This window comes from Amblyomma maculatum, chromosome 4 (genome assembly GCF_055883805.1).
Source record: "Amblyomma maculatum isolate TAMU_Amacu chromosome 4, ASM5588380v1, whole genome shotgun sequence".
Classification (NCBI taxonomy): Eukaryota; Metazoa; Arthropoda; class Arachnida; order Ixodida; family Ixodidae; genus Amblyomma; species Amblyomma maculatum.
Genome location: NC_139347.1, coordinates 64,373,696 through 64,400,523, shown reverse-complemented (window position 1 = coordinate 64,400,523; position 26,828 = coordinate 64,373,696). Strand labels below are relative to the sequence as shown.

The 26,828-nt window shown below is 41.9% G+C and overlaps 1 protein-coding gene across 4 annotated transcripts; it reads left to right on the top strand.

Moving 5' to 3' along the window:
* Positions 1–8,353: 8,353 nt before the first annotated feature.
* Positions 8,354–26,128, top strand: wupA (troponin wings up A). Of its 4 annotated transcripts, none has more exons than XM_084601747.1 (10): positions 8,354–8,512; positions 12,124–12,169; positions 14,922–14,978; positions 16,476–16,610; positions 17,352–17,475; positions 20,165–20,265; positions 21,471–21,514; positions 21,639–21,668; positions 22,266–22,374; positions 25,781–26,128. In XM_084601747.1, exons 2-10 carry the CDS (start codon positions 12,161–12,163, stop codon positions 25,829–25,831), a joined length of 660 nt encoding a protein of 219 aa, XP_084457873.1. In that variant the 5' UTR covers positions 8,354–8,512; positions 12,124–12,160; the 3' UTR covers positions 25,832–26,128. The 4 variants fall into 4 exon arrangements, with proteins under 4 accessions (XP_084457873.1, XP_084457874.1, XP_084457871.1 ...); XM_084601745.1 differs by lacking the exon at positions 20,165–20,265 and adding an exon at positions 18,567–18,667 and having other exon boundaries at positions 8,356–8,512; XM_084601748.1 differs by lacking the exons at positions 14,922–14,978; positions 20,165–20,265 and adding an exon at positions 18,567–18,667 and having other exon boundaries at positions 8,355–8,512.
* Positions 26,129–26,828: the final 700 nt, after the last annotated feature.

The window sequence follows — 26,828 nt, the reverse complement described above, 5'->3', positions numbered from 1 at the left end:
ATAAATGCGAATACCTGCATGTTATACCTAGGTGCAAAGTGCTGAGAAATCTGTTAAAAACGCCGAGAACTACGACCGCAGCCATTGTATTAGGTGCAAATCTCGCTGTTGATATTTCACATACAATTTATGGAAGCAGAATGCATGCGTGCTAAATTAGTTGCCAAAATCAAGTATTGAACCAACTCTATATAGATTTGATTAGATTCTAAAACAGCGCTCTAATGCTCTTTAAATGGTATTGGGAAGGCGTTACTGGCTGAAGAGCTAGGTAGTAAATTCGATGGTTTGCCACACTTCCAGTTGCACAGCGAGCGAATACACATAACACGCAAAAAGCACAAGGAAGCGGATATTTTGCACGCCACCTCATTCAGCATAGTTTATTTTGTGCTGCGGACAATCGGCTACGCGTTACACCCAGTGTTTTAGTCTTAAAAGCATGCGCGTGGTATTACGCAAATGAAATGCAACGTAAAAGAAACACATACACTTCCGTGGGCATCCCAACAACAGCAAGACAAACCAGCCGCGCACTTAAAGTTAAAACGCGGGAAAATCACGAAAAGTAAAGCTGATATATAGGCGAGTTCGTATGCATTCATACTAGGCATCGGTGCAACAAAGACGGGATAAACTTTAGCCGAGTGGTGAATAGCAAGTGGGTTTATTGAAATACGGTAAGGTAAATATTGGCAATGAATACAGAGCGGTGGCCTTGTAGTCGAGCATCTGCCTCCCATTCGGGATCGTTACCAGGTTCGGTACCTGGTGGCGCCGTGTACCCATCGGTTTTGCAATGGGTATGAAATTACTCTCGGCCTGATGCTGAGCTCTTCTGAGGTGAAATGCTTGCGATGGGGTGATGGGCGCAAAAAAACTTATTGTGTAGTGTGGTGTACTAAATTCTCTTCACACGGGATGCCGTTTATATCGGACAGACATGGAGGTGCCTGAAAAAGGGGCAAGAAATTGCACGAAAATGTGATCCTCCTTGCCACATTGCTGCTCATTGTGCCAAGTTAAAATGTAAGCATGAAAGGGAGCATGGAAGAAGTTAGAAAAAGATGGCAGGCTTCCGCGCACAAAGTTCACTTGCAAGAAGTGGGAGTGTGCACCTGTGTACTAGGATACCAAAGTTCTTTTCTGTCATAAAGGCAAGGTGACGCGTGAAATAATGAAAATACATTACATCAGCAGTCGTGGCGGCCAATGCATCAGCAATCCGTCCGTGACATCAAATGACAAGGAAGTAGCATGATTCACCTCCCAGGTGATATGGAGTTTTTTTTTGCCCTTTTTATGTTTAATTGTTGTCAAGGTATATATTTACCTTACCCTCCTTCAATAAACCCAATTGTTAGTCAGCGCTTGTCTCGTCTTTGTCCCGCCTATGTTGCGCTGCTCCCCAGTATAAAAATCACGAAACTTAGCTAACTTCACAGGTCCCTCCACCGATACTCGCGTGCTAGCCACTGCTGCTTCAGGCTTAGGTTGTATTGCAACAGACCGAAGCCACCTAGTGAGGTGTATGAAAATGCTGATGGGTCATCTTGCAAAGGCCAGACAACACTGAAAGAATCTTGATTTCACTGCGAAAACCTCCAACGCCGAAACAAAGAGTACTGCGGCATTGGAAGGCAGCAGAATACTTCACAACAGTACTTTAGGGTATGTCCACATTTCGTTTATACCTCGAACTTGTTCGCTAAAATCTGGATAGACACACCTTGTATATTAAATACATATCAACCAAGTATACTTATATTTTATGTTCCGTTTTGTCACCTTGAGCTCTCAGCAGAGAAATTTTGGAAAAGTCTTCATGATCATTCATAGGATCCACAGAACGTGTTACGAATAAGATTATGAATAATAATCTTCATGACCCCACGAGCATATTAATGCAAAGTTTATCATTAGACATACATATCTACCCATACATTCAATAACTATTTAATGGTGGTCTCATAAATATGCACCCATCTCGAGGACGGTAAATTTAAATTGAGTGATGGCTTAGATATCAGTGGTTGGCTGGGCGAACCTTGAAACTACATCTGCAGCGCTGTAACAAGGAATTGGTGGCGATGAAATTGCTCCCTTTTGGAGCAGTGGTTCGGTGATTTTACAAATCAAGTTTACTGAATAAACGCAAATAGAAACACGCAAAACTATAAAGACAGTCGCGTCCTATAGTCAGTGGATTGCACCGGGACATCATACTTGTCGTATGCACCAACCTTCAATTAAAACTGTGCGTTCATAAACTACGGCGAGAATTATGACTGATAATTCATTTTTAACGAACAAAGGAGAGAACACAGCAAAGAACAAAACGTAGCAAAACCTGTGACGTGAAACATAAAGAGTTCTAATAATATTCTGAATTAGACAGGATGGATATGTTTGCAATGATAAGGACAAATAATTCTATAATATATTTACAGCAAAGAAAAATGTTTTTCTTTTGCCCACCATTAGTGCGAACCTCAATTAAAACAATGCTATTTGAAGGAAAACATAGAGGTATCATAATTTCTCCGTAGGTTGTAGTCCATTAATTCATATGACAATCATTGTTAGCAAATTTAAAAAGCATAACGGCGAAATTGCGGACAAGTAAGTGACGGGGGGATAAAATTATATTTTGGCGACGAGAAAACTAAAACTACAGAGCACAGACGTGTTCGTGATTCTACGCATGGCTTGATGCTGTATATATATATGCTGAATATAAGATATGTGACAAAGATAAGCATAATCTCCAAGCAAGAACTTCAAATGTGATGGCGATGAATTAAGTCAAATTAGAGCGATAGAAATGCACGGCCTGTAAAAAACGAAAAAAAGTAGTCATGCCTTTATAAGCAGCCGTGTTCCGATTGCAGCTTGTTTCTTGAGGTCAGTAATGTGCGCATAATATTTGAGATGTGACGAGTTGAATACTGAAATAAGATACATGATCAGCCATTGAAAACGAGGTCACGGATCCTACTCTCAGTCGCTGCTGCTTAATGAAAGCATGCCCTTCTTCTTCACGACCTCAGCACTCGGCGAAGAACATGGCGGGGTCAAATTTAATGCATAACCTCTCCTACGGCATCTCTCACATGGAAAGTGCAGCATTTTTTATCCCATTCGCAATGGCGGCTCCATATTTCGGAGAGCGCAAGCGATGCTGGCCTACAAGTAATGCAGAAGTCTGTTAAAATGACGAGAATATTTTTTCTCCCAAATCTAGCAACACAAGAATGAATAGAAAACTACAAGGAAAAACGGAGAAATACATAACCGCGAGGACTTTTCTTCCCATTTCCAGATGGCGCCACCGGATTTGTGACGAAGCGAAAGCAAGCGTCTGCGTTCCATTCTCAACCAGCCTCGCCTGCTTTTTTTCGATTCCCTAAAAAACAAAACAAAACAAAAAAGGGGCGCAGCTCGCCAAGCAGTTTTATCTTCCCTTCTCTAGATGGCGCCACCTGTACTAAGCCATGCAAATCGCGCTTTCGGCGACTTGGGAGCAAGCGCTGCAGCTATCTTTTCCCTGTTTCCCTTGCCCTATATTTTTGCTTTGTCAAGAGCTGTGTATTCCGCTCGTGGGTGCGCTACCCGCGCTGCAAACGATGGCACGCGGCTGCAGGGCTGCGGCGAAGCGGGCACCGGCGGCGGCCAAACATAGCTGCTCTATTTTGGCATTCGCCGCCGGTTTACACCGAGGCGAAGAAGAGAAGGAGAGGGAGCCCGAGCCGTAACGGCGCGGTGGCCCCGCGGTCGAGACCGGGGCCTGAACGTGCAGTTGCCGCGGTGTCTTCTTGGATGGAACGTGATAGGCTCGGTGAGAGCAAGGGGAAAGTACCGGTGAACGGCGGCGACGCTGAACTCGCCTCTCCGCCATGAGAGCCTCGAGCAGGGGTGGGGAGCCCTGCTCTAGTAGTCTTGTTTTTGTTCCTTCTGGTTGTTTTCGTGACCGTTCGGGTGATGCTGAGACTGAGGTCTTTGCTTGCTGCGCACCCGGTGCGCACGTCTTGACCCACTAAGCTGAAAGAAGGGCGCGCAGTTGCGCACTATCACGTATGATGCGGGGGTATCTCGAAAAGCATCAATACATTTCGCGTGGGTGTCAGCAGCAAGCAAGGTTCAGGAGGATGAGGAGCTTGTTACGATGTGTTTGCCAAGGAAGCCAGTAGTCTTTGAAACTCTGGAAAGCAGAGCGAAACGTTAATAAACAAGGGAAGGCATAGGAGAAAGTCATTTTTATATGGTTTTCAGGAACCATGCTCTGCTATAATACTTTAAATTTTCTGCAAACCCTGTATATATGATGCTCTACGCACGGTAAATGCTTTGTTTTACTGGCGTCCACAGATTATTATTATTACGTACTGAGTAGGTAACAATATGAATATGACATATCATTTTGTTACGTACTGAGTACGCAACAATATGATATATTTTAAATTCATCCTGACAGCACGAACAGCAACCTCACCGCGGTGCTGCTGTGGTTGAGATGCTCGACTACTGTGCCGGCGTTCCCGGGTTCGACCCTGGTCGCCAGCGGCTGCGTTTCGATGAAGGCGAAACAGAGCGATGTCTGTGTACTGTACGATGTCAGTGCACGTTCAAGGTGGTAGAAATGTATGCAGTCCTCCACTACAGCGTCTCTCATAGCCTCAGTTGCTTTGGGACGTTAAATCCTACAAAGCAACCAACAAATCCCATCAAAGTGACAGGACTGCGTAGTCTAATATGGAAAGAGCAGGCAGCTTTGAAAAACTGTCGAGGACAAATAAACCAAAACTTTATACATCGACTGCCCCGTTAAAATATTCTTCCAGTGTGAGCAGGTGTCGAAGGGGAGACTTTTTCCACAGATACCGGAGCATTAATATTTTGAACGAGATAACGTTAAAGGACGGTTAAAGAATTCTTACAGCGCACACAAATGAAAAATGAGTTAAGTGAATGGCTAGACGAGTTTTTCCAGATCAATTGTGACTCGATTTTGTGTTGCTTGGGGTATTTTTATTTCAATTTCATGGACGAATTCTTCACTTTATTATGACGTCGATGATAAGTGCCTCGACATTTGAAATCCCTTATTAGAGCCTCTAAGAAGTGCAGTGTTCTGAACGCATGAACCATCGTGGCAGATACCTCGCGATGGCTTGCAGCAAGCAAAGGTGAATAAGGTCTTCTTTGTTTCGATAAAAATTCAGCGGCAATGATAAAACTGAAAAGGCAAGTACAGAAACAAATCTTAATGATTCTCTCAGCCATTGCTGAAGTAGACGTGCAGCTTATGAGCGAAGACTACTGGCAACGTGCAGCGACTTTCGGTGCTTTGGGCATATGTACCCGGGATTTAGAGCAGCGTGTTATTAGGGTTACCGCTGCAGTTGGGGTCGTAGCGGGGGGGAGGAGCAGTATGGAGACGGCTGTCGACAGATGGTCTAAGTGGGTGCCATTTTGGGCCTAACTATCTATACACGACGTCTTTTATGTTATAATCCGTTTTGTATTTATGGGCACAGATGCACTACTATTCTTGAATGGCTCTGCATATTTGCGCCTGCGTGGTTTTAGTTGCTCGAAAGGCATTAATTAATGCAATGACTGCATGATCAAACTGTAAGGCAGTTCAACAAAAGGTAAGCCGCAATACGCACATAGAGCAAAAACAATGACGGGCTAGAAGCAGCGCTAAAGCAGCGTTGTACGTAATTATTCACTTGTAACGGATTACTTGTAATTATTTACATTTTGTTAGTTTTTAATCACTGGGTATTTTTTTCAAACAGTAATCGTTCTGTTAATTCAATTATACCTTTTTCGTAATTGATTACTGGTAATCAGTTCCTTGTAAAAAAAGCTCCACTGGAAAAGCATCAGTGCAAATGTGACTGCTTCAGATTTTGCGGCTGCCTGAGCGTACCCACCGCGGACGGAGACTTCAGGACCTTCACTAAATTTTGGCCTAAGAACTTCCGACAAAGAAGCTCGGAATTTGGTAGAGTTCATAGAAACTGGAATTTGAGTATTAATAAACTATGAACGGGTACGCGGGGAGCTGGAATAGCATAACACTGCCCTAACGCTTTCTTTGAGGAACTGTTCTGTGTAGTGGCAGATATCATCAAGAAGAAACGTTGCGAAATCAGCGGTGGTAACTTGAGAAAACAGATCATGTTAGTAAATTAAAAATAGGCAAAAAATATTAAGCAAGATACATTAGTTGATTTCAGTTCGATCCAATTTGCGTTTTGGCACTATTTTGAACAGAGTTAATGCAATAGTCATCAAAAACTGTTCTCTAATATTGAGTTACTTTTCTGGGCTGTGATTGTAAACCATTACTTATCTTTTCTAATGTGCACAGTGCTACGCCAAAGTAATTAACAGAGCCCATTTTCTAACAGAGGTCATTTTCAAGCAGACCAATCAGTATATAAGCTTGTCATCCTATAGAAGGTACTTTCAGTAAATATACCAAGTTAAGAAGGTTGATAAGTTATCTCAGTGCTGTTTTATTATCCTTTTTATATCAGTCTGGTGATTGCAGCGTGATGCATATGCGTGTAGCTAGAAATGTGGGAAACTGAATTAAATACGACAACTGCGCTAGATATAAAACGGTAACAGCGGCTGGTTGAAACTTCAGCGTGCAGAAACAGCATTGATGGAGATTACAAGAGAAACGACGTCATCGGCGCTGACTGGTAACAAGAGTGTTCGGATAGCAACACTCACAAACATGAATTGAAACATTTTTGGAAACGCAAACAATGCTAAATATAGATGGCACAAGATATTTTAAGCATGGGGGCGGCAGAAAGTAGGTGGGCGGATGGGGTTAAGAAGTTCGCAGGGGTCAAGTGGATGCAGCTAGCATAGGACCGGACTAATTGAAGAAAATAGGAGAGGCCTTCGACTGTCAGTGGGTAGGTTCTGAGTGATTATGATGCTGCTTCTGCTGCTGCTGCTGCTGCTGCTGATGATAATGATAATGATTTTAAGTATTATCTGCAAGTGAATGTTGTGTGGTGAAATAAGACCGTTTTATCGCTTCCACCAGGATATTCTCGTTTTCTGTTGGAGTGGCAGGCATCACAAATATAATTCGAACCTTAAGCCTATCTGTGCTCTTTCTAACGCCTCAAGTATACTTTTGATTATCTTTGTTCACCACGTGTCTTCCACTCAAAAGTGCGCTGTGAGCGATATTTGCACCGCTTCTCTGGTTGTCCTTTTCCTCATCCATTTTTGTGCACGTTGTGGGTACACTCATTGAATCACATTGTTCACATGCCGACTACTCAAGTCTGCGATGTCTGGCCCATGTTTCGGTTGTCATTTATATGTCAAATAGAATAAACCAACTTCTTCAGCACAACTGACATAGCTGTTCGGTTTGGTGAGAGACGCCGCAGTGGAGGGCTCTGGAAATTTCGACCACCTGGGGTTCTTTAACGTGCACTCACATCGAACAGCACACGGGCGCTTATCTTTTACCTCCATCGAAAAGCGGCCGCTGCGACCGGGATTTGATCCCGCATCCTGGGGCACAGTAGTCGAGCGGCCTAAGCACTGCAGCACCGCGGAGGCGCTGGCGACACAACGCTTCGATGAATTACCATTGCACTGTTTTCTACAGCACAAATATCGCAAGGTGACCATGCAGACTGGCCAGTAAGTGACTCGGGGAGTGTGATAACAAGTACATTCAGAGAAATAACGATCGGTATCTTAGGAGTATTGCCCAAATAGGGGTCGTTGTGCAGAATTTATTCCAGAAGTTCGCATCGGCAAGAAGTTCACGTGGATGCACTTATTGTCGGCAATTTCGCCATCTTGCTTCGTTACATGCCGCTCTACGAACGTTTTATCGGCTTCGATTACTTGAGGCTATTGGGGCGCCAGAAATTTAGCGCGCGGGTTATCTTGCGGTTCACCTTCATGGGAGCTCGACGTCGACAACTAAGAATCCTATCCCCAACAAAGCGCTATCGGCACTGAAGAGGCGCACGGCGCAGCATCGAACGTATCAAAAAGAGCACCAGTTTAGCATAACAAACGCGCTCGCAAGGCAGACACACAAATGCCAAAAAACTTTCCGCTTAGTTTCAGAGAGCCGACGTGGGCACGGTGCCAGGAAGCGTTAAACGAAAAAGCGAGCTCGAAGAGTCCGGCGCGACGAGCACTGAAACGGGGCGCTCGCCAAGGAGGGGACGCCCACCTCCGCTCGCGTCTTGTGCGACGTCACTTCCGGCGCCTGTCCGACGTCACAGTCAGTGCCTTGCACTTGGATGGAAAGATCACGCACCGCGCTTTCCCTCCTCCGGCCACAAACGCCTCCCTCTCCCTGGGGTGTTGCGTTTCCCGACTTCCGGCGGAGTCGGTGTCGAGACCTGAGGGGCTTGCGGCCAACATCTCCGTCTCCGTAGTCCCAGGGTTGCGCCGCATCCGAGGAGATCCTTCGCGCCGCATCTCCAGGCTCCCTCAACACCAGGTGAGCAACACAGAGTTCGGAAGCTTTCCCTGGGCATCGATCTTAAAGTGTGCTAGGGGTGTTTTCCGGCACAGTCCTGTAATATCTTACATTTCGTTCTAGTTACGTTCGGTGCCTTACTGCACGGAATCGGTGGCTCATGTACTTTAGGCGGTCGTTCCTTGCGATCAGCTGATGTAGAGCTTGTTGCCACCACGTGAGGGAATTAAAGAAAATTTCGAATTGTACCGTTTTTAAAAACCTTCAGGACAGCCTTTGTCGTTACTATACACTATTAAAGCTGGACAGCTGATTTGCGATTGCGTGCATTTCGGTGTACCCTGTAGTGCGCCTCTGCATTCGTTAAGATAGTTTCCCCGCAACTAGCGATAATGTTATGACAAGAACAGCATATTTCAGCCCAACATATTTGTAGATACTTTTATGCCGTTATTATGGTCTTCATGTTGCTGAACAATATATTTCTTAAGATTAACTTCACGTTTCATGCGTTGGGAACCCAGAAATTTCGCGGAATAATTGGACAAACACTTTTTCTTTAACCGTGAGGCTCTCAACAAGTTTCCGCCTGTACGCAACCAATATTGCTTTGGTACCTCAGCTTAAACACAATGGTTATTTGTGTTTTACATTTACCGGCTTCTTTCGAATGCTTAAACAGTTGTTCATTAACAAAAGTGTGAATCTCCCTCCGGTTGTCTAAATGCTGGGAACCGCATTATATATACATTAATATCGATGTCTCAGGGAGGCCATGCGCATGATGGCATTGACCTTGAAAATTGTAATCACGAATCTATGGATCGAGATGACAATTTCATCATTACATGCGAAAGAACCATTGCTATTGTTCAGAACAGAAATAAAATTGAGTGATGAAAAAGCTCCTTTGTCGAGGCTAACACGTTAACCTCGGAGGAGAACGCTTGTATTATCAAGGGTGTGTTTAACAAGCGCGTTTTTAGAATGAAGTGCAAATAGCGCGCACACGTGTAGGACTTGTACAACCTGGTAAAATAGTCTTCAGAACTATTTAGTTACCGTCAATGGTTCCATAGCTTTTCAGTTTGCGGTTTTGGAAATAATCTTTGTAGGTGTATATACCTGTATTCGTTTATATTACAGCGTCTTTTGCCGCGTAATGAACATAGTTGTACGTTATGGCTCTGTTAAATAGCGTGGTTTCCTTTCCACACAACGCGCGCAATGAGAGAAGCCATTATTTTATGCAATTCTTGTAAGCTGCCACTAGATTTTAAAGACGTATAACTACATTTGGCACATCCCAAGTAATCCAGAGTGCTGTCAGCCCAAAAGCATACTGTGACTTCATTGTTGTTTGCCTATATTGTATCAGTTCCTCTTGACCAGTTAAACCTTTTAGAGAGAATCTACTTTTCCAGGGTATGAGCGAATGTACTTTTGCAGTGAGCACCGAAATGTCGAGGCATTGCGCTTGGGCCTCTGACAATTGACTCTAAAAGTAATAGAGGTCTTCCTTGTAGTACTTCGTACTTCCATCCATTTCTAGAATGCAGTCCATGCATTTTTCATCTGTGCTACAATAACCGTGGCTACAATTCAGAATGCCTGCCCGGATGGTTGATCGTCAGAAGTATCCCATTTCCACCTTTGGTTGCTCATGGCCGAGACAACTACAAAGCAAAACACTGTGCCTTCGTTTGCTTCTTCATTTTGTTTGTTGCTGTCGCATAACGTTTCTGACAAATACAACATTATCACAAATAATGAAGCAATGCAAGAAGCTGTTAGATTATTTCTCTGCAGTCCCATGAAACGTCTTCAGTTCTATAGGAATGACGAATAGCAACTTTTCTGAGCCGATACAGCTCCTCAGATGCCCCACATTCAAGAGAACACCGGATAAACCAACCTTCTAGGAAATGGTTACTTGGCGTAAGTAAGGATACCTGTGCATCGACCATCTGCAAAGAGCGAGTGGCTGAAGCAACCACTTCAATTCTTCATTGCTGTATTGGTTATTTTCCGAACGTGAGGGGATGCAAAGCTTTGGATATTCCCGGTGGACGACAATAAATTTCTAGCTTATGACTCACTCAATAGCTGTCTTATTCTTTCTTGCTGAATACCCCAAAAGAGCGAATCAACCTCTTTTTACCTCTCGCGTTACACTGGGAATCCACTCCCGGTATGCACTGACAGCGACTTGGTATGCACTGACAGCGACTTAATTCCTGTCCTAGGGTGTTGTATAATCTAGGGTTTGGCGGCTTCTGAATTTAGTTTCAGCACCATTGAAAGCCGCACGCTACTACTGGTGCTACGACCTTGGGCTCTGGGACAGAATACAATACAAGCAGAACATTTTTGGCGCGCCGTACTGCAATAAAAGAAACAAACGAAGGAACAGCAAATCTTGGCTAACCACTCAACCGACACGACCAGCGCGTGTTTCCGCAACGCTGACATATCTGACGCAACAGGGCAGGAGTCGCGTAGAGTGCGGCAGTCCTGTATGGAGCTCGATGTTCTTCTGAGGGCGAGCGCAGGATGCTCTCCGTCCGTGTGCCGCCTCGGAGCACTGGCACCATATTTAGTGCGGCTGCGGTGGTGGGTGCTGCGGGAGCAGCCGTTCGTCGGCCCTCGCCACGGGCTTATTTTTAGACGGGCCAACAGTTGGGCCGGGCTCCGGACTAGCACGTCTTTCAACTTGAAGATGTAAGCAAATGAAAATTCGCAAAAAATTCAAGAATAAAAAAACGTAATGAAGCGTAGACAATAGAGATAGCATTGAACCGAGGGTAGTGTGAGCTAGAAAGAGGAAAAAATATATGATCCACATTATTTTAGGGCGTGGGGACTGCGAGAGCGTGAAGCAGAGGCCAGAAAGGGTTCAGATTCAATCTATGAACTCCGTTCAGAAGATAGCAATAGCGGCGACTGTTTAGTAAAAAATTTACAAACCAATATCTATAAGGAACAGGAATGGACGCTTATCAGTGTTCACAGCAACAACAAAAAAAAAAAAAGGGGGGGGGGGGAGGGGAAATAGAATTAGTAATACGAAAATGAGATGAAGGAGAGATGTCTTGGAACGAACAGATCCTTTTCTGAATGTTGTAAGATGCAGCAGTGACTGCAGCTATAATTGTCAGTGCATTATTTGGGGACTTCACAATTAAACTAGAAATAATAACGATAGCTTTGGACGTGGAATTTGTGATACATGGACAATTTGAAAGAGACCTCGGAGCCTGACTTAAAGAGCGTTGTTTTGTCCTTTTGAAGCCCACATGATTAAACTATGTTTGTGAGTGGAATGAAGAGAATCGGGCCAAATTAGATGCAGTTATATATTTTCATACTGTAAGATCCTAAGAAAATTATTGCTTTTTGACCAGAAAAGTGTGAAAATGTGCACGAAAGTAACTTTATGTTGATTACCGTAATTTCAGGCATAAAGTTCATTTAATTTAACTAGTGTGCACAATTCTCTGTGTCGACAACAAACTTACTATTTACATAGTGGCTGAAATAGCATGTCTTCATAGCGGTATTTCTTTACGTTTTTGCATGTGGACACTTTATGCTATGGCGAAATAACGTTTAAGTACTTCACTTTATTTCAGAACTACCCAAGACCACTAAGCAAACAAAGCTAGCAACATGGGAGACGTAAGGTGAGTGTTGTAGCTAAGATTTTCTGCGCTACTCTCTATCACACAGATGCTACGAATGGTTAACTTCCAATTGACAGTTCGTTTTACGCCCGGAATTCAGGTTCGAATTTTGATGTCAACGTTGGGACTTGTCTTTCGCGTTGTAGATATATGTGCGTTCTTTCAAAACTGTGATAAAACTGTGGACATTCTACGGGATTTCAATAGGTGCATTTAAAGCAGTAGTAAAGAGAGAAAAAAACAACTTTTGTCCTAAACGCAGAAATTGTAATCGCTGTAATATAGCAGCAAAAGAAAGAAAGAAAGGAGGTCATATGTTGTGCCGTTTGCAGAACTCGAGATTAATTCTGGAATATATTCTGACGGTAAAACAAGAGTATGTGCGCAACAAAACGCATTCAGATTTTTCGATTATTTCATGTCATTCCTCTGCAGTTAAGTGCTGCATCGCGGAGACGTATTGGTGCAGTTTATCTATAGATGTCGATAATATTTCAAGTTACTGATCGACATCGCTTTTGTTGTTCCGTTTGTGCGCGCTTCCATTTGATTTTGCGTCATGTTTTTACCACTGCAGTAAACTATATCGATGAGCAGAAGCTGCTCGAGACGAAAACGTAAAGAGAATCTTTGCATTCATAGTTTGAACGACGCTTAACGTGCATTGTCACAAGAAAAATCAAATGAAACGTGCGAAGCTTCGATTGTGGCCGTGCAGAAAGAAAGGACACTGAATGCAAATTAGATAACTATTAACCTAAGCTACGGTGAAAGGTAAGAGATGGCGCAAAACCAAATGTGAGGGGCACTCAACTATAGGAGGAAGAACCGGCGAAGAACACCTCGAGAGCGCTTGTAAGAGGTAAGAAGCAATTCATATCGTCCTGCGTTCTCGCGTCATTTCATAGTAGATTCTCCAGCTTTGTACCTTTCTGTTGGAACACAAATGAGGTGGAGGGTGAGCCCAGGTTACAGAGAAATAAATTTAAGATCTAAAACGGAGAGAATGAAGGACAACTAAGTAGCGTTTTATTAAATATGTATTTGGCCACGTACAGAATCGATCATCAGTCTGCGTCGGAGCAAATGATGTGCAATATTCTCTAGGATTCTTTGTACTTGTCAAATAACTTCGGCTCGTGCTATTCTCAGGTCTGTTCGTCCTAACTTCCTCCATGATTACCAGTAGATTACCTACACTAGAACAACGCATCCTCACTATTAAGGATATAAACACGCAAAGGTATCGAAATGAGATATTGACTAGAGAAGCGATTTACGTGTGCATTGATGAAGACGCAGAATGGGTCTGCCTAAACAAATGTCTCACAATTACTTTTTTCTTTTTCAGTTTAAAAGAAACGCCAACCCGCTGCATAAGAGTAAGTGCATGAATATTTTTGAGAACCTGTCGATCCCCAAGGTCGCCTCCACGTAAGTTCCTTCCATTTTGCTTGTCCTATACTTGTACATTTCTGTGACTAGTGCCCAGTGTTGCCATGGTCTGCAGATTGTGACCCTATGTCCGAAGTCCCTGTGTGCTCATGAAGTCTGCGAACTTTATATTAATCGCTTGAATTAGGCAAGTTTTAAGCCGCGGTTAGGATATGCTGTCTTTATTACTATTAGAGCAGAAGAATGGAGCAGGAGGGATTCGACTTTTTCCCTTTTAAAAACTTCCCAACGTACTATCTCATATAGCTTTAATTTTGCGCGCTCATCTGAGTTATGCTAGCTTATGTCTTATTTTTTGAGAAGGCATTTTTAGCGGCGTAGATGTATGAGCTCTTTACATTGTGCTATCTGCATTAAAAATAATTTTGTTGAAAATTGTCACTCCAGTTGCATCAAACTGACGAAAAAAAAAAAGCGTTAACGTTTATGAAGGTTTTTCTTTTTTTTGTTCTTAAAAGGATGCTTTGGTAAATATGTCCATATGGACCAAATGGATATTAGAAGCACAAGTATTCAAGTAAATGGATGATGTGACTGTTTAGGATAAGCGGATGAAAGCTGAAGCTCTGTATTACTGTAAATGCGCTTTAGGGAAAAAAAACAAACAAAAACAAATGTTAAACATTCAAGGCGTCCTGAGTAGTCGAGAAAAATATGTGTGACTACTAAGAGAACCCCTACTTCCGCGCACATTATGTGGCTAGCATAGATAAGGAAGCTGAAAAGATATTCGAAACCTCTCAAGAGAAAATGCCGCCACAATTGCTACAGCGCAACCGTAAAAAATGACTGAATTGATTTTAGAGAAGCAGGTAAAATAAAAATGTTAACAACTTTGCATTAACTTTCATGAGATCACTTTTCTTACATCGGAGTTACAAGTTCTTACCGGTGATTTGCGTTTTTTTTTCTCCCTGTCCGTATAGATAGCTTCGACGCTAGAGCTAAGATCTCGTCATTACCACTGTGATTTACAGACAATATATACATATTGCACGTTGTTTCTTCAGGCTGTTATCGCAGTTCGAATGACTCGACGAGTTATCCTCTGTTGTCCCCATTCCCCACCTCTTCAAAGAACCCCTCCTTACTTTTTGTGCTCCTCCCTCGTTTGTAGTTCCTATGTGTCAAGTAGATATCCTAGTTGTGATGTGAATAACCTCTCCGGCCTGGCACTGTGTAACTGCCGGCCGAGTACAGGAGTCGGGCTGGCGCAGCGCAGTAGGTTCAGCGCTGAGTCCGGCCCGGCCGCAGTGTTTGTGTGACTAATCCCTTTATGTTCCATGTGTCAGACCGACGCCGAGCGCAGGAGGAGGGACGCCGAGGACGCCCACAGGCGACTCAAGGAAGTACGTTGTGCCCTGGCTGGCTGAGCATTACTTCGCACTTGTTTTGTAATGCCACTCAAAAACTCAATTATTAATAATGTCTCTAGGTCTAAGCACCATAATTGATAATGCCATTATAGGCCTTCCCATCTAGCGGTCGTATACCTAAAGAGAACAAAATACGGGATTAATAATCTAGAGTTTGTGTTCGAAATAGTCATGACGTTATGTCGTGCTGTATATTACAGATCGTCGGCAAGCAATTTATCAATTAAAATGCTAAATGAGGGTACCCTTGCTAGCGTCAGTATAACGTTAACGCATTTGAGCAGAGCTCATTTTCAGTTGCGCATCTTTCTTTTTATACAGGGAGGAATAGTTTACAACAAAATACAAAAAAAAACAAAAACACATGAGCTTTTATGAAACTAATCTTACAGCGTGAAACGAAGGTTAAATACAGAAAGGTGAAATAAAATCACAGTGTTTTAACTGCAATCATTCAGGCAGTCACAGGTGATGAATGTGGATTTAGAGCAATTAAATTGTTATTGTGCTTCCGATATGCCTAGAGCATTGAAAAATGAACGCAGTGTTGATGCACACACCATATTGTTTAACATGCTGCACTTTGGTGAAGCCAGTGGGAGCAAGCATCACGGAGAAGCCGGAATGCTGCTGCAAGACTAGGCTCTGCATTCGCTGCTCTTTGCTAACCCTTCGCCAGTCAAGGTGAACCTTGTCTGCATGCTGCTACGCTGCTTTTTTTCGCGAACAATTTCAGTCATATGCATGCAAGTTTTGTCCATTGTATTTCCTGCTCAATTAAAAGGTAAACGCCTTGTTAGTCACAAATTCTTACTTTTCAACTCGGCAGGTTCTCTTTACGTTTTCGTTGCTCTTTTGTTTGCTGCTTCGCTGCTTTTTTTATTATTAAATGTCTTTTCGTATCGCCCTCTTAAGCTTGAAGAGAGCTTTTATCAGCTTTCCAGACTGGTATTGCACAATGTCTTGCAATGTGTTCAAAACAGCGGTTTTTACATTATGCATTTTCACAGAGAGATTTAGATCGCTTAGGAGTTTTGCTTAATGCCCTAGAAGTTATTTCTGTACCTGCCTGAGGAGAAGAACGACAGTGTCATATAGTTGATATTTGATACGTTCGACAAGACATTCTGCTGTAAAGCATGTACAGACGCCTGCCCCATTTAGTTTATAGCTTGGCAAAACCACCCGCAGCCACATTTGTCAACACATTGGTCTACACTAAACTGCCGAAAATTGACCTCGCTTCTGCATTTGTTTAATGCAATTTAAATCTAGCTTCAAACTAGCCCAACCATGTAGAGGCGCCAAACATTGTGGGCTAGAATTTCATGAACAGCTGCTTTCATCAGTTATTTAAATGTCTATTTAATTCAACATATATGAATCAGTATAAGAGCCAGCTTTGCATGGTTCGGCCAGGAGTTTGGCACGTTTTGAGCTGTGAGTCTGACTGTCTCTCGATGCCCGTAGGAGGAGAGGAGAAAGATGGAGGAGAAGGAGAGGAAAAAGGCCGAGGTGCGCAAACGCCTGGAGGAGGCCGCAAAGGCGAAGAAGGCCGGAGGAAAGCGTGGCTTCATGACTCCCGAGCGCAAGAAGAAACTCAGGGTAAGTGACCGTTATCTTCGGAGAGGGACAGACGGCATCTTGTGTCCAGGAAAGAGTAGCAGAAACTTTGAGTCAAAGCCACTTGCAGGAGTGCTAAATAGAAAGCCAATGAATCGGTGGCTTTAGGGAGAACGATGTTTCGAAGGAGGGGACCCCATGCTTGAGTCGAGCTGACGCGCAGTCTGACTAACGCTGATATTTCGACCGTTCCGTTAGGAAAAATAAGTTCCAACCAAAAATTTATATTAAGGCTCATATATTTTCTTGATGAATGAAGCCTTGCATGTGCCGTATTTTTGTTGCCGTCGTGATCTTGTTTGAAATATTCTGCCCTTCAAAACACTTTCGTGCTACCAAACTATTACAAATACGGTGCAGCACGTAAGCTAGACTTTATAAGGACAAGTGGGCACTGCAGCGCTACGGTTCCTATTTCTTTTTGTCGTTTTACTGCGAGGATTACAAGTAACTTATTGGAAAGAGAGATCAATCTCGCACACTTCCACTTTGAATTAACTTGGCAATCCCAATAATAGGGTGTTAAATATTGCACCTTTTGCTACAGACAAAAAAAAAAAAAAAAAGGCCGCACTGTAAACAAAAATAAAGGACGAACATTGCAGATAAATAAAACATGTTAGGGTAGTCAGTGAAGGTTATTAAAAAAAAAGATGATTATGTTTTTCTTTTAAGTGGCAGGCGAATACACAGTGCTTGTTTTGTGAACACGTTCATCCACAGAATCTTCTAAGAAAGAAGGCCGCTGAGGAACTGAAGAAGGAACAAGAGCGCAAAGCAGAGCAGCGCAGGAAGATCATTGCGGAGCGCATTGGGCAGCCCAAGTCCCTGGATGGCGCCAACGAAGGTGTGTTGCCCATCTTACCCGTAGATTAGATCTGTAACTTATGAGAGGGAGTAAAGAGCAGCATGCTAGCGCAAGTTACTTGAAGTGTTGGTTAGGGTACGCTGAAAACTTTAATGGAAGAAGCTCTTGAACGTTGCTTGGCACGTTGATGCGTAGTTGGCGTATTTAATGAGACACTTGAGAAGAAATTAATGATATGCCTTTTACTTATAATGGAGTCCTTGTAAGCTAGAAAGGACCTAAACAAACAAGAAATATAATACAGGTATCGTAATCAGCTGTCTATTTGGCAGCTAAAACATAGTACTTTCACCAATTTTACGATGGGGTCTAAAAGGCTACTTTACACAAATTATCAATTTAAAATGGTGGCAACGCGCCTTTATTGGTGACGATATAACGGGTTTAGGCTAACTTGCTTGAAAATTTTAAACGTTTTGGGGATAAATGAGGGCTCGTTATTGCTGGACTAGCGTCAACATTTGAAGAAAAAGCCAGTACTTGTTCTCAGCGTCCGCCAAGCAAGTGTCGTGTTTAATGTAATTTTACGGATGCTCAAAGGCGTTTGCTCGAGGAAAACAAAAAGCACAACACTTATGGGAAGTGGATATTAGGTAGTCTAGAATAGAAATCGGTATGGTCTTTTTAGTATCTTATATTGGTTTACAAAGGACTAGTTTGGATTACAAACTCATTAAGTCAAACATAAAAAAGAAAATAACAGTTTACAGGGACCAATTTTCGATTGTACTAAACAAAACCAACTTCGGGAGCTTCATACTAAACTCAATATTTTCTCCTCGCAGGCGCACTATCGCAAGGGTGTAGATTTACTTTGTTAGAATTTTATCTAGAGATTTAGGGCCCAAAAACGAATGCCTTCTGAGGAGTTATCTGAAGATAAATAATTATTTTATGGCGAATGTGAAACATTTTGCCCAGAGGAGAAACGTCTCAAAGGCCTCAAACTCAAGCTTCACAAACCTTGACGTCAATACCCATCGAAACTCACAATGGGGTGAAACTTCTCAACACTCTGCTGTTCTTGTCCTCATTAATCGCTCTTTCACGTGTCGCGTTTCTTGGAGCAGCTACTCTTCAGGGAATCCTCAAGCAGTACCACGCCCGGATATCGCAACTAGAGGACGCCAAGTACGACCTGGAGTATGAAGTCAGGCAGAAGGACTTCGTGGTACGCCCATCATTTGAAGCTGGCGACCGATTCGCATCTCCGCTACGGCAGCGTCGCCTGCGCCCGTCTACACAACAACATTCACCGAACCCAACCCCCCATCAAGAGTTACTAAAGTCCTTATTAGATACCCAGCGAGAATCAGGTTATCAGCTATACACGAACAGATGTGTGACTGAAACTCGTAGAGTGAGCGTTTCGCAAAGTATTTTTAAATTTTAATGATAAAATTCAGTGAATAAAAAGTGATATGAAATGCTGGCAATGATTCTAATTTTCACAAGTAGGCTGACGTGACAAATTAACGTTAGTAAATTATGCATAATGCTTGAATGCTGGTAATTGCGAGTGTCGTATACATATTAAAGCGACGTATGGATTACTGACTGGAGAAGTGTGACACCGACAAGGTAGTTTGTCCAGATAGCACCGATTCAAACATAAAATGCTTTCACCGAAGCATACATTCTAAACTGCTAAGCATTAACTGTGTGAAAAGCGAACGAAGAATTGCTGCTCTAACCGACGCCAGTCACTGCAAACTTTTCAGATGACATGGTGTAGCTTGCAGTCTGACATTTTATATTTATTTACTTATTTTTTTGATTGAAATGTGTGATGTGTTAATCGCATAACAAGGATGCGCTGCGCAGCGCCTACTTCTATTGTGCAAACCCGGAATACTTACCCGGAGCAACAGTAATTGGTATGATGCTTCTCTCACTCTTTATTATGGAACACGCCGCTTACGCGCTCGTTTTGCAACTGACTCACTTGTTGAAAAGCTTTCTGACAGCGCGAATTTCGAGTGTTTGGCGCGTCAGCAACATATATTTTGCAAAAACTGCTAAGCGGTGGCTAAGCTTGCTTTTTTTTTTGTTAGCTGCGCGAGCTATTAACCTTACTTTTTTTTTCAGGTATCTTCAGGTCTAACTACAGCGGCTGGTCATAAGTACAAACTGTGCCTCTTAACCAGCAGTTCTGTGAACTGTAATAATTTTTTGTACGAGCAAGCCCACCGTTATACTCAACGCTGGAACGTTTCGCTGTCGCAGAATTGGCTGTGCTTCTGACAATGATTGCGCAAAACTGCCTTATGCATGCCTAACGACACACTAAATAAAGTTCAACGTCTCTTAGCGGAGTATTACGGTGGTGTTTGATAACACGCTGTTGGCATTGCATTCTGCTTTGTTTACCTATACTACCTCGTCATCTACTCCTGAATAGCTTCCCTGCGTTTCTTGCCATTTAAACTCATTAAAGAAACACTTTTGTTTGCGGTGCTCACGAAGGCACCAAAGTGAAAAATGCCTTAAAATGTGAAGCTGCTTAAAGAAAGAGAAAGCTGCATAGTGTATATTTAAAAGTGCCAAAACTAAATTGATAACTGGGACAGCAAGAAGCGCAGAAAAGCTATAGCGGATATTTGCTCCACCTACTAACAGGATACTTTTTTATGCTTCTGCTACTCTCACGACTTCGCCCGTACAACAGCTGCACTACAGGCCATCTGCAGAGACTACTACGCTCGATTGGTCAAGCTGGAAGGTGAAAAGTACGACACTGAGTACTTGGTCAGGCAGAAAGACTACGAGGTCAGTGACCAGAGACTGCCAGTCTCTCCCATCGCCATGAGAAACAAAACCGTCCTCGACAAACGTCGTGTCCCTTTCACACTATGAACACTTTGGATTTCATTGCATGCTTCGCTTTCGCATTTGAACCTACGCTGTAAATAAGAGACATTCGCATGTAACCAGAACCTTCCGATGTAACAGCGTACAAATAACTGACCGATAATGCGCAGAAAGTTTTGGGTACTCGTTAAGTTTTGAGCTTATGGGCACTTGTTACGGTTTCAAAACATGGAAGTTAAAAACAAAGGAATGTCGAAATTCTTTTTTTTTTTCGCCTCATTGAACCTGTATATATAGCATGATTTTAAGGAAAGTAAGTCTATAAGATGCCACCTTACTTACAGTGAAGGTTCTAATGCTTGCATGAAGAAGTGCCGTGAGCAGTTGTATATGAATTTTGCGACTCGTTATGTTTAGTGCAAATTCCGCAACAAAATAAGGAACTTAAATTTAGACTGTACGCTAAGCTTGAACCAAGTTCTGTGGTGTATGTGTAAACATTTTGCAGCCTTACACGCAGTGCTGTCTTGTAGCAAAAGAAAATTTTCCTCTAGTGGCGAGCTCATAACACCCACGTATATGACAAGGACTTATATTAAGTGAGCAGCCGAAGTAACCAGCTTAAGACTACTTCTTTTACACTTATTAAAAAATGAACTCTGTTTAAACGGGTAAGTCGAGACAGGAACTATCTCTTTAATCTGACAGAGGTTGATTAATGTTCGGAACCTGAGCTACAAAATAAACCATCTCGACAGCCTTCGATCTGATAGAAGCGAACTTTCAAAGAAGAATCAAGGAGAATTTTAAGACTTAAACGTAAATATTGAGATCACCTTGTTTCTATATTGAGTAATCATAACATAAATAAAACTGTATCTTTACAGGTAACAAAGAACACGTTCAAAAGATTGTAGGTAATGGAGGCATCTAAACATAGGAAATTTTGAGTAACATGTACACGGTAAAACCTAGAGAATTCTAAGCCGAATTCGGAGGTTGGCCCTGATGTAGTGTTATTTAGCACGAATCCCTTTTGCTATAATTTACGTAAGGTGGGGAAGAAAGGTAAAAAAGCACGGGCTCAGAATGCAGAAACAAGCACGCTTGTTCGTTTCTTCCGTCGGGAAGATAATTTACTTACTATGATCAAATACTTTCAGATCAACGAGCTGACCATTCAAGTCAACGATCTTCGCGGCAAATTGTGAGTATCGTCGAAGACATTTTTTCTGTTCATGATACCAGTGACTATAGCAGCCATTTTAACAAAAAAAAACAAACAAACAACAAAACCCTTTTTTAAAATAATGCTTTTTTATTTGCTTCAGCGTGAAGCCCGCCCTCAAGAAGGTTTCGAAGTAAGTTTCCGCCCTTCACTTATCATATTACTCATCAAGACACAGCAAAAAGCTTTACTTGTTACGCTATAGGTTGCTTTTTATTTTACAGGTGGTCAGGTGCCATAAGTAATTCAGTGCCTCAAGGGCATTGCCAATTATATAAAGTGGAGGGGAGCGACTATGTGAATTGCTGCCTGAATTTTTTGTATATATGATCTATTTTGATCTTCACATCGCAGATGCGCTGCCTCGTCCATTCATAAACAGAATGGCTGCTTGCTAGTGTGTAACTGTAACTGTATGTAACTTTTGCATATATACTTTTGTTGACGGTATTATAGTGGCTGAAAGTTTTATCATCCTTGTGGATGTTTTTCGGCCTCATGTGGGAAGCATAGTGGTTAACACTCTCGAGAAAACACTACATCATCTTAATAGCACGAAGAAACGAATTGTGCAAAATTGGCACTGAAACTAATAAATATAGAGCAAATAGACAATAATAATGGAGCCGCAGGACCGAGAAGTTTTGTCGCCGGGCCTTCGTGCTCATGCAGACGAAGTTGAGAAACAATGATGTCTCCATCGAACATCACTGGTTCTTTCTTTCATCAGGTTCGACAAGCTCAAGATGGTTGTCAAGAGTACCTCGGAGGTTGATTTCAGGTCCAACCTCAAGGCAGTCAAGAAGGAAGCCTTCAAGCTGGACGAGGAGAAGCAGGCGGTAAGGAAAAACATAAAACAAATTCGTGATTTGTTCTAGGATTTGCCGACGGAGGTCGTCCGCTGTCTTTTTCACGATAGCAACGTAGGTTAGGCGCGCATCTACGTGATGAGCGACAATGATTGCAGACATGAACAAAGTGTACAAAAGTAAAGAAGCATGACGTGTTAAATTATGTTGCAGTAACTTCAGGCCAACTCGGTTCTGCTACAGTGCCGAGCGGTTATTGAGCTTCATGTTGAGAATTAACCAAACTCGGGAATTTGTGACACATTTTTCTTTCAAGAAAAGTGGAGCCCCAAAGCTCCCTATTAAGTATTGGCTTTAAATGTGAGATGAATAAGCACATGCATTAGTAGAGTTTTAAATTGTATCAGAAAAAGAATGCCATTTCAGCTAAGGCTAGCCACTGGAGTTAGATTCGCTGTTACTAATAGACGAAGAAACACCACCAACATCAAATAAACCTGGTTTATGTTCAACAATAAGAACAAAAAGTTATCATATTGTTCCCTGCTATATATCTGAAGCTTGCTATAATTTATAAACTTGCCAAAGACAAGTTAGAGATTTTTCAAAACATTATCAAAAAGTCAGCCTGAGAAAAGTTGCATAATTCAGGCCTGTCGACATCTTTTCTACACCTTAATAATTGCGATATCGAATTCCCAATAACCTCAGAGAGCTATGCTTGCAGTCTGCTAGTCAGGTATATTTTTAGTCTAAATTGACATATATCACACCGTAAAAACCATTGTCAGAATGTTAAAATATAGTAATTAGGTGATTCTGCAGCAATGTGCACAAATATAATAATAATAAAAAGGAAATAGCAAGGAAATAGCAAAGAAATAGCAACATCCAAAGTTAGCAGCATATTAATGTTATTTATATTCAGCAACAATGTCTTGCGGGCGGATAAACGTTTTACCACTCGGAAATGTTTCGTTGTACACTCTGTTGTTGTGCCGTGACTACAGTGCAAGTTGTTGTCTTTTTGTCCCCAGGTCAAGAAGGACGTGCCAGAATGGGCAGCGAAATAGAGGTTCTGTAATTTGAACACTGTCCCCCTTTCTTACTCTGTAGTTAAATATAAACATCGTTTCCCCCATTATATTATTTTAACACAACTCGATGCTCTTCGCGGATTGGCCGCATAACCTGAACAAATGTTTCAGCTCAGCTAGGTTTTGAAGTCTAGGTACAGAGCGGTAATCATTCCTGACAATGGCTACGAATCGCGAAGAAGAATGTACGCAGCCTTAACGTCGATGCCACGTTTCACTGCTAAATGAATCGACAGCGGGAAACGCAAAATTGGCAAACTATGAATTTGTTGAAGACCGGTCAGAAAATACTGAAACTTGCTTTAGTTCCGTTATAATTCTCTAATTATAGTTATAAACCACAACTCAGTATACAGATTATGGACTGAAAGGAAAGTTAGTTATACTTAATTTGCATTTGAGCGGTCAGCCCGCGTCGAGATTGAGGCTGATGTCAGATATTCCCCCTATTAAGTAATCTAGCATAAACATATAGTTAATAAGTATTATCACTCTTATTCCTTCATACCTAGCTTGAATCCTCACAAATATAAACCCCTCGCCCTTTTTCCACATTCGATTTCTTTGATGTGCGTCGCATCAGGCAACAGCCTTGCGACGACAATACAGCAATTTTTGAAGGGACAGTGTTTCCTATTCCAGAGCTTTAAAGCTTTACTTTTCTTGCCACTATTTTGCAATTTTTTGTGAGCAATCGATGTTTTAAAGATGCATCGGCCGTTGGAGAACAGGTGCTCTTTTTTTTCTTTTTTCTTTTCGAGCGTGTGGCCTCGCATTCTTCTCCATGTGTGCATTGACTGCGCACAATTTTTCCGTCCTGGCTAAATACACGGGACTGTTTTTATCCGTCACAGCTGGCACTTTTTCTTGCCTTGCTATGACAGCTCCTTTGTGCTTGATAACACCTTCCATTTGCCGACACTCTCACACAACTAATCTTATAGTTGCCAAACCTGATGCTAAAGTCCCGTCGCATATTCTCGTTGGTTTTTCTCGGTGATTTCGTGAATTTGCAGTGGCATGAACAATTTTTAAAATATGCCCTGCAAAGGCATTTTGAAACAAGTTGTTTTGGCTAATTTAGCCATTGCATTTTCAGGAAAGCGCAATTTTTGCTACAGTTTGATTACAATTTGCACAGTTGTATTACGAAAAAAGGATGCTGTGAAATACACAGACAAAATATAACAATTTTATCTTGTTCTTTCGAGATTAACCAACATGAATAGGAGCTCCTTTTATAAATTTAATAAAATCCATGACCCTCAAAGTACTCCCTCCATCGGAGCGGGAACATTTCCTTGACCTCGTCTTCAGACACATCAAAATAGGTGAGACAGTTGAGTATTTCAAGCTATTACCCAAAGCGCCGTAAATACAAAGAAAATTATTAAAAATAAATAATTGCTGAGTTTTGACTTTTCTTATTGTCTCAGGTCAGCACCGTCATTATTAGCGTTTTTATAATATCGATTTCTTTTTATAAACTAACCATAGCAGAAAATCATAAACACAGGGTTATGTTAAGCGCTTTGTCCGACTACTTAACTTAAGTGGTTGAAAATAAAGTACACATAATCGTGTAATTTTGTTCCTTCTGCAATCTAAGAATAACCGCAGGATGGCTACTGCTTCGAAACAAAACACAATCTGCTTATGCACATACACTTGGAACTGCTTAATCAATTGCACCTAAACGTCAGCCAGTTGAAAGAAAAAAAAAGAAAAAGAATCGAGACGGCACTTTATACAAAGCTTTGCTTAGCTGTCTTGCACTGCAGCTGCTTACTCCATTTTGATTACAAAGCTCTTAATTTATATTCGTGAAAATCTTGAGAAACGTGGCATAACATGCTTTGTATTGCATCCATCTACAGCACAGTGTTTATTTGGTGCTCTTGTTTTCTTAACAATCAAAGATGACAGAAATTTTGCATTGACCTTGAATTTAAGCTTCGCAAATTAACGAGAACGACCATTTATTAACCAACTCAGGCTTCGCTGATGCAAAGCATTTTCTCTGCTTTTTGACAGCGAAAAATCTCTGGCATAATAAAAAAGCCAGAAGCTTCTGCTTTTCCAGGCACTGATGAATGCTAATCAATGCGAATGTCATGCGTGGCTTGCTAATGAGGTGCTAAATCCAGCTCTGCTCTTATTTTACCGAAACAGCCTGCCTCGTATACCAGATCTAAAGTACTCTTGTAATATTGCCGAGAAGATCTGATCTTTAAGCAGTTGGAGACGTTTCACTTAGTCTCACTGCAAAGCAAGGAAGCCAATGTTTTCAACGGCTGGAGTGGTTGGTGTCTTACCTTATTTTCCTTTTTTTCTTTTAGGAAAAGAAGCCAGAATGGGCCCTCGGATCTAAGAAGGAGAACGAGGAATAAGCGAAAAAAAAAAAAACACAGACGCCAAGAAAGGAGACTGGAAGGTCATCGACGACAACAAAACTGGTTGTGCAATGCAAAAAAAAAATATATAAAAATAAAACAAAGACACAAGAGCAATCATCAAAGCAAAAGTATAAACTGTCGCTGTACCTTCCGCAAGGAAACGTTTTTCTGTTCTATTCTTCTCCCAGAAAGCGCTCATCTGTTATTTGCTTTGATTATTTTGTAAGCAAGAGAAAAGTGTGGTCGGAGTGACTACTGAATAAATAAATAATGGTTACCGCTCGTTGCATACGTTATGTACTCGGCATCCTTTTTTACAAAGCTTTTACTGTCGTTCCATACGTGTTCCGGAAGGAGAGTTGCTCTTTCTGATTTCTCGGGCTGATCTATAGCACACCATCATTCATGTTACTTTATTTATTATTTCTATAACTATAGCAATGCAGGAGTGTTCATTGCGTTTCCCCAACGCTTCTAACGGTTTTACAAGTTGCTGCTATTTGAGAAATAATTACTGCGGCTGACGCCAAGTTTTTTTTTTTTTTTTTTTCATAAATTGACTTCATGCTTTGGCATCCTGATCAAGGAAAGCCTGTTGAATCGAGATGGTCAGCATGTGACGCAGGAGGAATAACGCACAAGGAATGAAAAAAATAAAACTAAAAAATTTCATCCCGCTTCTTCATTTTTTTCTCAATAGAGCTTTATGTGGCATGAAACATACTACCTGATATAAAAAAGTTCCCTCTGCTTGGTTGAAGCAAATTATAGCAAATTATAAGCATATGTAAGACTGCAACACATTTTATCCGCATTTCGTTGGCTCACGCACCGTATTGTGGTCATAATTGCAGAAATAGGTCTGTTCATTCGGCAGCTGATGGCGCTGGAATAGCCGCAAGTGAAATAAATATATGTACAATGCTGACATAAGTAACTGCCTCAACCTATTCGAAAGTCAAGGGCACCGTTAATAGAGGTAGGAAGCAAT

Bases quoted from the DNA above. Each gene is read 5' to 3' on its own strand.
- wupA (XM_084601747.1), top strand. The intron at 17,476-20,164 runs GTGTGTTGCCCA...CCCGTACAACAG, and splicing joins CCTGGATGGCGCCAACGAAG to CTGCACTACAGGCCATCTGC. The intron at 21,515-21,638 runs GTGAGTATCGTC...TATTTGCTTCAG, and splicing joins AACGATCTTCGCGGCAAATT to CGTGAAGCCCGCCCTCAAGA.